Source organism: Mobula hypostoma, chromosome 16 (assembly GCF_963921235.1).
Source record: "Mobula hypostoma chromosome 16, sMobHyp1.1, whole genome shotgun sequence".
Classification (NCBI taxonomy): Eukaryota; Metazoa; Chordata; class Chondrichthyes; order Myliobatiformes; family Myliobatidae; genus Mobula; species Mobula hypostoma.
This window is the reverse complement of record NC_086112.1, coordinates 5536142-5552910: the sequence shown is the minus strand read 5'-3', so window position 1 is coordinate 5552910 and position 16769 is coordinate 5536142. Positions and strand designations below refer to the sequence as shown.

Genomic DNA, 16769 nt, shown 5'->3' with positions numbered 1-16769 from the left:
TTTTAACGCTTCTTTCTCACGGTCCTCTTTTTCTTGTTTCTTTTATCTTTTCTGTGCTCCACTCTCGTATTTTTTTGTCCGCCATGATGATAGCTACCTATTTTGAGACCCCTCTACAGCTCGGGCCCCTGGGCTGCAGCCCAGTCTAGTCCTGCCTAAAGTCCGGCCCTGGGTAGAGTACCGGTGGGGATGGGTCTGTCACTGTGTAACACTGGGGTACAGTACCGTTGGGGACGGGTCTGTCACCGTGTAACACTGGGGTACAGTACCGGTGGGGACAGGTTGATTCTGTATTTCACTGGGGTACAGTACCGGTGGGGACGGGTCTGTCACTGTGTAACACAGTGGTGCAGTACCAGTGGGGACAGGTCTGTCACTGTATAACACTGGGGTACAGTACCGGTGGGGGCAGGTCTGTCACTGTGTAACACTGGGGTATAGTACGGGTGGGGACAGGTTGATTCTGTATTTCACTGGGGTACAGTACCGGTGGGGACGGGTCTGTCACTATGTAACACTGGGGTACAGTACCGGTGGGGACGGGTCTGTCACTGTGTGACACCGGGGTACAATACCGGTGGGGACGGGCTTGTCACTGTGTGACACCGGGGTACAGTACCGGTGGGGACGGGTCTGTCACTGTGTGACACCGGGGTACAGTGCCGGTGGGGACGGGTCTGTCACAGTGTAACACAGTGGTACAGTACCGGTGGGGACAGGTCTGTCACTGTATAACACTGGGGTACAGTACCGGTGGGGACAGGTCTGTCACTGTGTAACACTGGGGTATAGTACCGGTGGGAACAGGTCTGTCACTGTGTAACACTGGGGTATAGTACCTGTGGGGACAGGTCTGTCACTGTGTAACACTGGGGTACAGTACCGGTGGGGACAGGTTGACTCTGTATTTCACTGCGGTACAGTACCGGTGGGGACGGGTCTGTCACTGTGTAACACTGGGGTACAGTACCGGTGGGGAACTGGTCTGTCACTGTGTGACACCGGGGTACAGTACCGGTGGAGACGGGCCTGTCACTGTGTAACACTGAGGTATAGTACCGGTGGGGACAGGTTGACTCTGTATTTCACTGGGGTACAGTACCGGTGGGGACGGGTCTGTCACTGTGTAACACTGGGGTACAGTACCGCTGGGGACGGGTCTGTCACTGTGTGACACCGGGGTACAGTACCGCTGGGGACGGGCCTGTCACTGTGTGACACTGGGGTACAGTACCGGTGGGGACGGGCCTGTCACTGTGTGACACCGGGGTACAGTACCGGTGGGGACGGGTCTGTCACTGTGTGACACCGGGGTACAGTGCCGGTGGGGACGGGTCTATCACAGTGTAACACAGTGGTACAGTACCGGTGGGGACAGGTCTGTCACTGTATAACACTGGGGTACAGTACCGGTGGGGACGGGTCTGTCACTGTGTAACACTGGGGTATAGTACCGGTGGGAACAGGTCTGTCACTGTGTAACACTGGGGTATAGTACCGGTGGGGACAGGTCTGTCACTGTGTAACACTGGGGTACAGTACCGGTGGGGACAGGTTGACTCTGTATTTCACTGGGGTACAGTACCGGTGGGGACGGGTCTGTCACTGTGTAACACTGGGGTACAGTACCGCTGGGGACGGGTCTGTCACTGTGTGACACCGGGGTACGGTACCGGTGGGGACGGGTCTGTCACTGTGTAACACTGGGGTACAGTACCGCTGGGGACGGGTCTGTCACTGTGTGACACTGGGGTACAGTACCGGTGGGGATGGGTCTGTCAGTGTATAACACCGGGGAACAGTACCGGTGGGGACAGGTCTGTCACTGTGTAACACTGGGGTACAGTACAGGTGGGGACAGGTCTGTCACTGTGTAACACTGGAGTACAGTACCAGTGGGGACGGGTCTGTCACTGTGTAACACCGGGGTACAGTACCAGTGGGGACGGGTCTGTCACTGTGTAACACCGGGGTACAGTACCAGTGGGGACGGGTCTGTCACTGTGTCACACCGGGGTACAGTACCGGTGGGGACGGGTCTGTCACTGTGTAACACCGGGGTACAGTACCAGTGGGGACGGGTCTGTCACTGTGTCACACCGGGGTACAGTACCGGTGGAGACGGGTCTGTCACTGTGTAACACCGGGATTCAGTACCGGTGGGGACGGGTCTGTCACTGTGTGACACCGGGGTACAGTGCCGGTGGGGACGGGTCTATCACAGTGTAACACAGTGGTACAGTACCGGTGGGGACAGGTCTGTCACTGTATAACACTGGGGTACAGTACCGGTGGGGACGGGTCTGTCACTGTGTAACACTGGGGTATAGTACCGGTGGGAACAGGTCTGTCACTGTGTAACACTGGGGTATAGTACCGGTGGGGACAGGTCTGTCACTGTGTAACACTGGGGTACAGTACCGGTGGGGACAGGTTGACTCTGTATTTCACTGGGGTACAGTACCGGTGGGGACGGGTCTGTCACAGTGTAACACAGTGGTACAGTACCGGTGGGGACAGGTCTGTCACTGTATAACACTGGGGTACAGTACCGGTGGGGACAGGTCTGTCACTGTGTAACACTGGGGTATAGTACCGGTGGGAACAGGTCTGTCACTGTGTAACACTGGGGTATAGTACCTGTGGGGACAGGTCTGTCACTGTGTAACACTGGGGTACAGTACCGGTGGGGACAGGTTGACTCTGTATTTCACTGCGGTACAGTACCGGTGGGGACGGGTCTGTCACTGTGTAACACTGGGGTACAGTACCGGTGGGGAACTGGTCTGTCACTGTGTGACACCGGGGTACAGTACCGGTGGAGACGGGCCTGTCACTGTGTAACACTGAGGTATAGTACCGGTGGGGACAGGTTGACTCTGTATTTCACTGGGGTACAGTACCGGTGGGGACGGGTCTGTCACTGTGTAACACTGGGGTACAGTACCGCTGGGGACAGGTCTGTCACTGTGTAACACTGGAGTACAGTACCAGTGGGGACGGGTCTGTCACTGTGTAACACCGGGGTACAGTACCAGTGGGGACGGGTCTGTCACTGTGTAACACCGGGGTACAGTACCAGTGGGGACGGGTCTGTCACTGTGTCACACCGGGGTACAGTACCGGTGGGGACGGGTCTGTCACTGTGTAACACCGGGGTACAGTACCAGTGGGGACGGGTCTGTCACTGTGTCACACCGGGGTACAGTACCGGTGGAGACGGGTCTGTCACTGTGTAACACCGGGATTCAGTACCGGTGGGGACGGGTCTGTCACTGTGTAACACTGGGGTACAGTACCGGTGGGGACAGGATGACTCTGTATTTCACTGGGCTACAGTACTGGTGGGGATGGGTCTGTCACTGTGTAACACTGGGGTACAGTACCGGTGGGGATGGGTCTGTCACTGTGTAACACTGGGGTACAGTACCGGTGGGGACGGGTCTGTCACTGTGTAACACCGGGGTACAGTACCAGTGGGGACGGGTCTGTCACTGTGTCACACCGGGGTACAGTACCGGTGGAGACGGGTCTGTCACTGTGTAACCCCGGGATTCAGTACCGGTGGGGACGGGTCTGTCACTGTGTAACACTGGGGTACAGTACCGATGGGGACAGGATGACTCTGTATTTCACTGGGGAACAGTACCGGTGGGGACGGGTCTGTCACTGTGTAACACTGGGTTACGGTACCGGTGGGGACCGGTCTGTCACTGTGTAACACCGGGGTACAGGACCGGTAGGGATGGGCCTGTCACTGTGTGACACCGGGGTACAGTACCGGTGGGGACGGGTCTGTCACTGTGTAACATAGGGGTACAGTACCGGTGGGGATGAGTCTGTCACTGTATAACATCAGGGTACAGTACCGGTGGGGACGGGTCTGTCACCGTGTAACACTGGGGTACAGTACCGGTGGGGATGGGTCTGTCACTGTGTAACACTGGGGTACAGTATTGGTGGGGAGGGGTCTGTCAGTGTATAACACTGGGGTACAGTACCGGTGGGGACGGGTCTGTCACTGTGCAACACTGGGGTACAGTCAGGGCTGGATTTAGTGGGGCCAGGGCCCCTGCCGACACCGTAAAATGCTGTTGTGCTAAGGAAAAAAAGGCAAGAACAAGAGCAAAGGTTGTACTGTTCGAAATATCAACGCTGTGGACCAAGACATTGGTTTAGTACAATACGTAGGCTATAAACTTACAGGCCTTAAGAGGGAGGACAGAAAGTAATGCAGATTCTTAGTTTGAAGGATAGCATCTAAAGCACTCAAAAATTGTCCTAGGCTTAGTTGGCTTAGTTGTGATGGAGACGAAGTATGATGTACCCAATCTTAAATCTTTATTTAGCTATTTCTGCACATACCATAGGCCTTATTTCTCAAACAATGCCAAAGCATTTCTATCTCGGTATTTTTCCTCTATCGTGTGCTCTGAGAAAGTAAAATGGACATGAGAGACAAAAAGGCCAAGAAAGATAGTCAATGGCAAACTAGGCAACTTGACAATACTCCAACAATCTTTTTGAAAAATGAGATCTAGCACATACTAACCTATTGCTGTACTGTGTGGCTTGCAGAGTAAAGACCACTTATTACTTACTAGGTTTGTAAACAGTCAACTATTAGCCTATTGCCGCAAAAACAGGAACAGCACTGACACACAAGCCTAGATATTTACAAAGTCAGATGCCTGTTTATCAAAATTAAAGCCTAGTTCTTCTGGATTTCTTCGTAGCAAGGTCCTTGATCAGATCACTAAAATCCAGTTTCCGAACAGGATCACTTTCAAGTGACTTCACAGTAAGATGATTCAGCCTGTCCTGTCCCATCGTGGATCTGAGCCTATTCTTCACTAGCTTGAGCTTGCAGAAAGATCGCTCACCACTTGCATTAGTGACAGGGAGAGTCAGGTAAAGTCTGAAAGCAATGCTTACATTTGGGAAGATGACCTGCAAGTTTTTTTTCCTCTGAGGAAACATAAAAGCTGTGTTGCAGATGAAATATCTTTACCACTTACAAATTCCCTGAAATGGACAATCTCCTCCATAAAGTCTAACTCCAGGTCAGCTGAATATCTGCTTTGGAGATCAGATGCTCCCTTGAGCAGATCCTGTACGGAGAGAAGGGATATTGTTTAGGATGCCAAATGTGTTGTTAAGGTCATTATATGATGCAAATCTGTGATCAATTTCTGCAAGTAATCTATCCATCACGACCAAACAAAAACAGTAGCTGGGAATTTTTCTCTAGCTGACAAGCCAACATCAGGTGTTGTGGATTCACCCAGAAAGGCTTTACGTTTTCTTTTCTTTGTCGTTGGGTGTCTTCTTTGTACACTTGTGAGACTGTTGGAGACATAGTTTTATCTTAGGTCTCAAAAGTATCAAATTGATTACGCAAGCTTGCTATGTATCCCCGTAGTGATCTCACTAAATCCACAGCATTACACAGGTCTAGATTTTCAGCTTGAAATGCAGCATTTGCACTTTCAAAGCACTGAAGAATGCAATGCCACAATTTGCTCAGAAAAGCTCAAGCTTGTCCATTTTTTGTAGTGACCTTGCTTCATTTCTAGTTGCCACATTCCAATTAATGTCCTCTGCAATGCTCTTTAACGAATCTTGAATATTGGCATAATTTCCGCACAATGCCTGTGTGGCTTCTGCATGTGCAGCCCATCTAGTATTGGAGAGAGACTTCAGAGTTTCAATGCGCTTGTTCGCATTAGGCTGAAGTCCTGCGGTCACCACCTTCCACCTAGAAGTTGACTTGGAGCAGAAGTTGAACATATTCAGCACGAAGCTGAAAAAAATCAGCTGTTTCAACACAACAGTTGGCACTGTTGATTCCAACAAGATTCAATGTGTGTGCCGCAGATGGAACCCACTCAGCAAGAGGATTGATTTCCTTGATACGGGATTAAGTCTTTGTATGCACCGGACATATTTGCAGCATTGTCACAGCACTGCCCCCTGCAGTTGCTTATGTCAATATTCATCTCTCCTAAAACTTAGAGCAGAGACTCACATAAAGTGGCTCTCAATAGGTAGAAATGGTAAGAATCGCTCCTGAATGTTTCCATCAGTTGACACATAACATAAAATGAGTGTGAGCTGATCTACGTGTGCAACATCTGTGCTTGAATCGATGCTAATAGAAAAGTATTTGGCCATTTTGACTTCACTCTACGATCTCTGACAGAACTCGATCGCTCATGAGCTCAATGAACTCCTCACATGTTTTAGGTGAAAGATATGAAGGGGTGCCTGATCCTGCATTACCAAATTTCTGTATGTGCGCCTTCAAAAACGGGTCAAACTCACTTATTACCTATAGAATGCCCATCATGTGGTTGCCGTTATCAGGCCTGCCGAATATGTCACTGGATCTTCGGATAGCCAGTCCCCTCGCGACCAAAAACTTCACAACCGCCACCACTCTACTCAATACGTCGGTCCAGTAGACACACTCTGACTCGAACTGTTTTTACAGTTCTGTATCTATTCTTCTGCTGTTAGATGCTCGTGTAACGTAGGTCAGAATCGTTTTCCTGTGGTGTTCGCTATTTTCATACTCTCCTGTGCGCTCAGCGGCACGCTTCCAGTCGCTAAAGCCAGTTTCGAAGATGGACTGAACAGTTACCGTCACTGAAGATGCGGCATGCAAAACATAACACACAGCCGGTGAAAGGGGAATATAAGATCCATTGCCTTGAGATGTACTCGCCGTTTACGAACTTGCGTTTGAAGTGAAATTTGGAAAAAAAAAGTCTCTGCTGTTTGTATACTCGCTCCGAAGCTTTGATATCCACATCGTTATTCCGGCAGGACTCCGGCCCTTTCTTAGCCCAGTATGCTCGGACTGAATCATCCAACGTTTCCTTTCCCCAGCGAGCAGGATCAGTGCTGTAAGATCCTCAGTAGCGGTAACGTTAACATTAATGGCGACCCGACCTCGTTGTTCGGAGGCCTCTGTGGTCGGGAATTCCAAAGTCATGCTCTCTGCCTCTTACCGTTAGCTGCTGACAGTGGCAAGGACTGTGGTCCTGTGCTAACGCTGGTGCTAGCGCTAGCTGTTGAACAAGTCTCCGTTTGTCCGCCGGTCTCAGACTGTGACAAGAGCGATGGTACTGCTGCATCATCGAGAACAGGTTTTAAAAATTCAGTCAATTTCAATATATTTTTAACGCTTCTTTCTCACGGTCCTCTTTTTCTTGTTTCTTTTATCTTTTCTGTGCTCCACTCTCGTATTTTTTTGTCCGCCATGATGATAGCTACCTATTTTGAGACCCCTCTACAGCTCGGGCCCCTGGGCTGCAGCCCAGTCTAGTCCTGCCTAAAGTCTGGCCCTGGGTAGAGTACCGGTGGGGATGGGTCTGTCACTGTGTAACACTGGGGTACAGTACCGTTGGGGACGGGTCTGTCACCGTGTAACACTGGGGTACAGTACCGGTGGGGACAGGTTGATTCTGTATTTCACTGGGGTACAGTACCGGTGGGGACGGGTCTGTCACTGTGTAACACAGTGATGCAGTACCAGTGGGGACAGGTCTGTCACTGTATAACACTGGGGTACAGTACCGGTGGGGGCAGGTCTGTCACTGTGTAACACTGGGGTATAGTACGGGTGGGGACAGGTTGATTCTGTATTTCACTGGGGTACAGTACCGGTGGGGACGGGTCTGTCACTATGTAACACTGGGGTACAGTACCGGTGGGGACGGGTCTGTCACTGTGTAACACAGTGGTGCAGTACCAGTGGGGACAGGTCTGTCACTGTATAACACTGGGGTACAGTACCGGTGGGGGCAGGTCTGTCACTGTGTAACACTGGGGTATAGTACGGGTGGGGACAGGTTGATTCTGTATTTCACTGGGGTACAGTACCGGTGGGGACGGGTCTGTCACTATGTAACACTGGGGTACAGTACCGGTGGGGACGGGTCTGTCACTGTGTGACACCGGGGTACAATTGGGGACGGGCTTGTCACTGTGTGACACCGGGGTACAGTACCGGTGGGGACGGGTCTGTCACTGTGTGACACCGGGGTACAGTGCCGGTGGGGACGGGTCTGTCACAGTGTAACACAGTGGTACAGTACCGGTGGGGACAGGTCTGTCACTGTATAACACTGGGGTACAGTACCGGTGGGGACAGGTCTGTCACTGTGTAACACTGGGGTATAGTACCGGTGGGAACAGGTCTGTCACTGTGTAACACTGGGGTATAGTACCTGTGGGGACAGGTCTGTCACTGTGTAACACTGGGGTACAGTACCGGTGGGGACAGGTTGACTCTGTATTTCACTGCGGTACAGTACCGGTGGGGACGGGTCTGTCACTGTGTAACACTGGGGTACAGTACCGGTGGGGAACTGGTCTGTCACTGTGTGACACCGGGGTACAGTACCGGTGGAGACGGGCCTGTCACTGTGTAACACTGAGGTATAGTACCGGTGGGGACAGGTTGACTCTGTATTTCACTGGGGTACAGTACCGGTGGGGACGGGTCTGTCACTGTGTAACACTGGGGTACAGTACCGCTGGGGACGGGTCTGTCACTGTGTGACACCGGGGTACAGTACCGCTGGGGACGGGCCTGTCACTGTGTGACACTGGGGTACAGTACCGGTGGGGACGGGCCTGTCACTGTGTGACACCGGGGTACAGTACCGGTGGGGACGGGTCTGTCACTGTGTGACACCGGGGTACAGTGCCGGTGGGGACGGGTCTATCACAGTGTAACACAGTGGTACAGTACCGGTGGGGACAGGTCTGTCACTGTATAACACTGGGGTACAGTACCGGTGGGGACGGGTCTGTCACTGTGTAACACTGGGGTATAGTACCGGTGGGAACAGGTCTGTCACTGTGTAACACTGGGGTATAGTACCGGTGGGGACAGGTCTGTCACTGTGTAACACTGGGGTACAGTACCGGTGGGGACAGGTTGACTCTGTATTTCACTGGGGTACAGTACCGGTGGGGACGGGTCTGTCACTGTGTAACACTGGGGTACAGTACCGCTGGGGACGGGTCTGTCACTGTGTGACACCGGGGTACGGTACCGGTGGGGACGGGTCTGTCACTGTGTAACACTGGGGTACAGTACCGCTGGGGACGGGTCTGTCACTGTGTGACACCGGGGTACAGTACCGCTGGGGACGGGTCTGTCACTGTGTGACACCGGGGTACAGTACCGCTGGGGACGGGCCTGTCACTGTGTGACACTGGGGTACAGTACCGGTGGGGACAGGTTGGCTCTGTATTTCACTGGGGTACACAGACTCCCTCTACTAAATGCAGGTTCAAAGAGCTGATTTATGCGCGGGTTTTAAAAGCTGTGTTTTGGACGATCTGTGCTCTCCCCAGTGGAAGTCATTAGTGCAGTGGGTGAGTTGCACATTGGGTTGATCGAAGCTGTTCTGTCAGATCGCCTGCACTGTCTCGACACTCTTACCCGTTCCAGTGAGAAGGTAGTCGTGTTTGAAGAATCGACGCTCCTGAGTATAAACCCGCGTGTGGTTGGAGGTCGAACCAGCGTGTCCTTCGGTCCAGCGAACGAAGGCATGGCCCTTGGCGTGGATTTTCAGAAGTTTAACCTCGATCTGCTCCGTAAGTTCCACCACAATCCGTCCGGAGACCAGCTCCCCGCAAGAGTAGGTGGGGCGGTTGTAGAGGATCGCGAAGGTCTTCACTTTGCCCATGGCTGCGGTGCGGGGACCGTGCTGGGACCTTCCGAGCAGCCGAACACCGATTCGGGATGATGTCTGACTCTGGGTTGGGAGCCAGGAATAGACTCCACCCCGCTGAAGGATTCTTGGTAAACTGACAGGAGAATTGTTTGTACTTCGATCCGGTTCGGTCCCGAGGAACCGGAGTTTTACAGAGGATTATCAATTTCTAAACTGTGCGCAAATTGCGCAAAATAGGGTGCGTTTGCCCCTTCCCACTAATCTCCCTCCTGGCACTTACCTCTGCAGGTGGAGAAAGGGCTGTAGTTCCTCCCTCACCTGCGAGCGAGGCAAAACTTCACCTGCGAATCTCTTGCTGACGTCTACTGTATCTCGTTCTCCTGGTGCAGATCTCTCTACATTGGCGAGACTCCACGTAATTTTAGTCGAGCAATTTACCTTCATCCGCAAAAAGTGTTAATTTCCCGGTGACCCAATCCCCTTTCGCATTCCGACCCGCCGGTCCATGGCCTCATCTTCTGCCACGATGAGGCCACCCTCAGGCTGGAGAAGCACTACCTCATATTCCGAATGGGTAGCCTCCAACCCGATGGCAATAGACAATAGACAATAGGTGCAGGGGTAGGCTATTCGGCCCTTCGAGCCAGCACCGCCATTCACTGTGATCATGGCTGATCATCCACAATCAGTACCATGTTCCTGCCTTCTCCCCATATTCCTTGACTCCGCATGAACATTGGTTTCTCCTCCCGCTTTTTTTCTCCCTCCCCCTTCCCTCTTCTAATCCTCACTCTGGTCTCTTACCTCTTCTCCTCACCTGCCAGCACCTCCCCTGGTGCCTCTCCACCTTTCTCCTATGGTCCACTCCTCTCTCCTATCAGATGCCTTCTTCTCCAGTCCTTTGCCTTTCCCACCTACGTCTCCCAGCTTCTTACTTCATCCCCCTGTCCCTTTCACTAATTTTTCCAGCTGATCCAGATTATGGGTGGGTGTCACAGGTGACCTTAAACAAGGGAAAACATACATTTGATAAACAACTTGGCATCCCTACCTGTTCAATTTAAACCTGACCTGGAGAGGAAGAAGATCCCATAAGGTACGTGGCTAGAAGGCGATAGGTGAAGCCAGGTGGGTGAGAAAGGGGAGACCGCTGGAGAGGAAGGAATCTGATGGGGAGGAGTATGGAGCGTGGGAGAAGGGGAAGGAGGAGCAGACCCAGGGGCAGGTGACAGGCAGCTGAGAAGAAGAGGTAAGAGGCCGAATTAATGGTTTGAAAAGGTGACTGAGGAATTGTACAAGTAAGTTTCAATGGATGTTATGTCTAGTCTTTTCACCAAACAAAACAACATTCCTGCAGACTAAGATGCAATACACAGTACATGTAACTCACATAGGGTACATAACACATAAAGTAATATTACCACAATTAAATTAACAAATAGTTAGGTTCATGTAGGATATAACTTAAAAGTAAACCTGTCATGGTCTGGTCGGTGAAATCCGCATTCCGGTTCACGGTCCGGTTCATCGATCCTTATTCCGGGTTTTCCTGTTTTCCCTTGTTCCATTGGGTGCCTTAATTGAGGCACCTGATCCTCTTCAAATCAAGGACTCCCTGCTGGACTGTTCCCTTCCCCTCCCCATCTGAATCCCTGACAGTTACCTTGGCACTCATCCCGGCCCTGCTTCCTAGAAAGCACCCTGGCCCTGTGACCAAGAAAAGTTCCTAGCCCTGCGTCCAAGAAAGGGTCCCGGCCCTGCATCCTAGGAAGCATCTCGGCCCTACGTCCTAAGAGGGTCCTGGCTCTGTACCCAAGAGCCTAATGAAGCCGAGTCCAGGAACCGAGCCAAGCCTAGTCCAAGAGCCTCGTCCTCATCCTGTGCTGGAGTTCCTTGTCCCGTGCTGGAGTTCCTCATCCTGTGCTGGAGTTCCTCGTCCTGTGCTGGAGTTTCCTCGTCCAGTCCAGGAGTACCTCGCTCAGCCCAGGAGTACCTCACCCAGCCCGGTGCTGGAGTTCCCTCGCCCAGCCCAGTAGTACCTTGCCCAGCCCAGGAGTACCTCACCCAGCCCGGTGCTGGAGTTCCCTCGCCCAGCCCAGGAGTCTCTCGTCCAGTCCAGGAGTATCAGTTTGAACTTCATCTGCTCCAGGGGTTCCAAGCCATTTTTATGCCATGGACCAATACCATTAAGCAAGGGGTCTGTTGACCTCAGGTTGGGAACCCCTATTCTGCGGATCTCTTGTGCTTATGATTTGCTGCTCCACTGCAAATTCTCTTTGAGGGATGCCTATCCTGAAGAAGTTTAAATCTTCTCTTTGACTGGAGTTCAGTGAGACACTTCCTCTCTGCTCCCCTCAGTGATCTCCGCTGCCCCCCCCGACTCTTCGATCGTGTGTTCATCCGACTCAGATTCCTTCCTCTCCAACCCTTTACCTTTCTACCCACCTGGCTTCACCTATCATTTTCCAGGTTGTCCTCCTTCCTCTTCCACCACTTTTTTATCCTGGCGCCTTCCCCCTTCCTTTCCAGTGCTAATAAAGGGTGTCAGCCCGAAACATCAACTGTTTAATAATCTCCATAGATGCTGCCTAATCTGTGAGTTCCTCCAGCATTTTGTGTGTGCCACTCTGAACTTTTCTGCCACTCCCCAATTACAGAGCATTCTGACTGGTTACATCACCTTCTGGTATGGAGGGGCCACTGCGCAGAGGCTGCAGAACTTAGCCAGCTTCATTGTGGAACAACCCTCCCCACCAGCAAGGACATCCTCAAAAGACGATGCCTCAAGAAGGTAGCATCCATCATTAAGGACCCTCATGCCCAGGACATTCCCCTCAAGTTCAAGTTCCTCGGTATACGTTACCAGAGATCTCACCTGGACTGTGCACACTGGCTGTATGGCAAAAAAAGCACAATAGCATCTCTTCCACCTCAGGCGACTGAAGAAATTCAGCGTGGGCCTCCAAATCCTCAAGACCTTGACCTTCTACAGGGGCATCATTGAGAGCATCCTGACTGGCTGTATCACTACCCGGTATGGGAACTGCCCCAACCTTGATCGCTGGGCACTGCAGAGAGTGGTACGGACAGCCCAGCGCATCTGTGGATGTGAACTTCCCTCCACTGAGGACGTTTATAGCAACAGGTACGTTAAAAAAGGCCCGGGAGATCATCAGGGATACCAGTCACCCAAACCACAGCCTGTTTCAGCTGCTTCTGTTTGGCAAATGCTACTGCAGCACTAAAGCCAGGACCATCAGGCTACGGGACAGCTTCTTTTTACAAGCCACTTGACTTATAAATTCACGTCTGTACATTGCGATGGAGTCATAACGCAACAATTTTTACTCCCTCACATTGTGGAATAGATGTAAGATTTAAATACATTCAAATTCAAATTCTTCTCATTGCTGCCATTAAAGAGGAGGTACTGGAGCCTGAACACACACTTACCGTTTCAGGAACAGCTTCTTCCCCTCCACCATCTGATTTCTGAATGGACAATGAACCCATGAACACGACCTCATTACTTTTGTCTTCTGTTTGCACTACTTGTTTAAATTTTTATATATATTTCTAATTGCTGTTTATTGTATTTTGAGTATTGCTGTGCTATTGCAATACAACAAATTTCATGATATATGAAAGTGATAAAAAACTTGATTCTGATTCCAATTTTGTCTCCGAGTCCAATTCTGATTCCAATTCTGATTCTGATTCCGATTCCAATACTGATTCCAGTTCTGATTCTGATTCCAATGCCAATTTTGATTCTCCTTCCTCAACCGTCTCTCAGCTTCCTTCATCTAGACCTGACCGTTTTTTTCTCCCTGCTTCCTCTGCGACCTCCCCTTACAATCACAAAAATTATTTATATTTCTCCGCCATAGATCCCACCTATTGCTTTCCATACCTTTGTTCCCATTCAATTATGAAATCTATTTTGCCCATTTTAGACAAATTATAAGTGACTACATTGCCCCAGGTACTCTTAACATCCTGCAAACTTTTCAAAATACCCATCATGTCCCTTTAGAAAATACCCACCTTGACCCTTTTCAGAATACCTACCTTAACCTTTTCAGAATACTCACCTTGACCCTTTTCAGAATATCCACCTTGACCCTCTTCAGAATACCCACCTTCACCCTTTTCAGAATACCCACCTTCACCCTTTTCAGAATACTCACCTTGACCCTTTTCAGAATATCCACCTTGACCCTTTTCAGAATGCCTACCTTCACCCTTTTCAGAATGCCCACCTTCACCCTTTTCAGAATACCCACCTTGACCCTCTTCCGAATACTGTACCCACCTTGACCCTTTTCAGAATACCCATCTTCACCCTTTTCAGAATACCCACTTTGACCCTTTTCAGAATACCCACCTTGACTCTTTTCAGAATACCCACCTTGACCCTTTTCAGAATACCCACCTTCACCCTTTTCAGAATACTCACCTTGACCCTTTTCAGAATATCCACCTTGACCCTTTTCAGAATATCCACCTTGACCCTTTTCAGAATGCCTACCTTGACCCTCTTCAGAATATCCGCTATGACCCTTTTCAAAATATCGACCTTGATCCTTTTAAATATACCAACCTTTACCCCTTTCTCCTTGCAACAGTCTACTTCATCTGCAATCTTTTCTCTTAAAATGCACAACTGTATTGTAATTCCCAAACCTGCAGCTTTATAAGGTATTGGCCAGCCCATATTTGGAGTACTGCAAGCAGTCTTTGGTCCCTTATTTAAGAAAGGCTGTGCTGGCATTGGAGATAGTCCAGAGGAAGTTCCCAAGAATGATTTCAGGAATGAAAGGGTTAATGCATGAGGTGTGTCTCCTGGCTCTGTGCCTATACTCGCTGGAAGTTAGAAGAATGAGAAGGAGATTTCATTGAAACCTACTGAATATTGAAAGGCCTGGATAGAGTGGATATGGAGAGGATGCTTCCTATAGCGGGTGAGTCTCGGATCGGATGGCACAGCCTCAGAATAGAAGGACGTCCCTTCAGGGATGAGGAGGAATTTCTTTAGCTAGAGAGTGGTGAATCTGTGGAATTCATTGCCATAGGTGGCTGTGGAGGCCAAGTCATTGGGTATATTTAAAGTGGAGGTTAATGGATCTTTGATTAGTCAGTGAGTCTAAAATTATGGGGAGTAGATGGAAGAATGGGGTTGAGAGAGATAATAAGTCACCCATAATGGAATGGCGGTGCAGACTCTGTGGGCCAGATTGCCTAATTCTGCTCCCCTGTCTAATGGTGTTATAGTCTTAAGGTTCTGGGCTTTCTAGCCTCAAGCCTACCAGTGTCTCAGGATTTTGTCTAATTCGGTGAGATCACCTTCCATTGTTCGAATTTTCCAATCCTAGCCAATTCTCATTTTGGTCTACAGATGGCGGAGCTTACTGGCGATCACATAGAAAAAACTCGATCTGTTAAATCATATAATTGAAATTAAATGATCTGTCTGGTACATGTAAATAGGACTCTTCCATGAGCGGCCTCAAGTGACAGGAGGAGGGTTGGTCATGGGTCTAGTAATCCCATCCGGTGAAAACCCAGAGCTACAGAAACACCAACAGAAGCTCCTGAGGCCTCATCTCTGGGAGAGGAAGGATACTTCAAGAAGATGAGGACAACGTGAAAGACTGGCCCAGGACAAAGGACCAGTGTTGGTGGCCTATGCCCCAGAAGGGGTGATGGGCTTAAGAAGATAATTCTAATGTGTACTCCTGTGGTTATTTTCTTGGAATATTATTACATATTTGTAATCCACTGGAATGTTTCTCTGTGTAAAGTTATTATATAACTTACATTTGCATGTACTGATTGTGTTCTGTCTTTTTATAAATAATTTCCAATTCTTACTGAAATCTTAAAGTTGCCTCCTCATATTCAATGACCCATCTTGTTGCATATTGGCTGAAATTTTGGCTGATTTGAAATGAGCTCCAGAAACCATGTTTCCGATGTAAATTAGAAACAGTTTCTGATTCCCCAGTGCCTTGGACACCATGTCCAGACCATCCTCTCTGAAACAGCACTACTTATCAAAGCTGTACTTCCTTCAAATGAAACTTTTTATCTCCTCTTAGCTGTTCGCTCTGAATCCCCATTGAATTAAACTTAACTCCTGTGGGGAAATTGTAACTTCAAAGGTTTCAAAGGTCCAATTCAATGTCAGAGAAATGTATACGATATACATCCTGAAATGCTTTTTCTTCACAACCATCCACGAAAACAGAGAAGTGCCCCAAGAATGAACAACAGTTAAATGTTAGAACCCCAAACTACGCCCCCCAGCTCTCCTCCCTCCCTTGCGTAAGTGGCAAACAATTCCCCTCCCCCCACCAGCAAAAATAAAGCGCACCCGCTACCAGCACTCAAGTGTGGGCAAAGGGATAGCAAAGACACGGACTTGCAGTTACCCCCAAGACCACGTTGTTCATCCGATAATTCGACACGCTGCAGGCTCTCTCTCTCTCCTAATAAGGCAGAAAGAGGTGACTCCATTTTCTAACTTTAGACAATAATGTAAAATGGGCAAGATCAGATTGGCATTGGAGACACAAGAGATTGCTGATTTTGAAATCTGGAACAATTTGATGTAGGGTTTCACCTCGAAATGTTGACAATTCCTTTCCTCCCACAGACGTTGCATGATCCACTGCATTCTGTAAAATCAGATTGACAGGCTGTTTATACACTGTTCTTGTGCTGGGAGCCATGGCAGTGTAACGGTTAGTGTAATGCTATAACAGTCATGGTGTCGGAGTCCGGAGCTCAGTTCTGGTGTTCTAGTTTTCTCCTTCAGTCCAAAGATGTACCGGCTAGGTTAACTGGTCATGGTAAATTGTCCAATTGTCCAAAGGGAGTGCAGAAGACAACAAATTGTACAAATACAAAAAAAGGAAACAATAATGATAGATAAATGAATAAGCAATGAATATTGAGAACATGAGATGCGGAGGCCTTGATAGAGAGGATGGTGGGAGAGCCTAAGGCCAGAGGACACAGCCTCGGAATAGAGCGATGTCCTTATAGAATGGAGACGAGGAGGAATTTGGT

General features: G+C 49.8%; 1 protein-coding gene across 1 annotated transcript in view; it reads right to left on the bottom strand.

Moving 5' to 3' along the window:
- Nucleotides 1–9767, bottom strand: part of LOC134357617 (uncharacterized) — a 48005-nt gene extending 38238 nt beyond the window's left edge. The window contains exon 1 of the mRNA XM_063069241.1: nucleotides 9461–9767. Within this exon, the coding sequence (XP_062925311.1) occupies nucleotides 9461–9707 (247 nt within the window). The 5' untranslated portion in view covers nucleotides 9708–9767. The remainder of the gene's footprint in view (nucleotides 1–9460) is intronic.
- Nucleotides 9768–16769: the final 7002 nt, after the last annotated feature.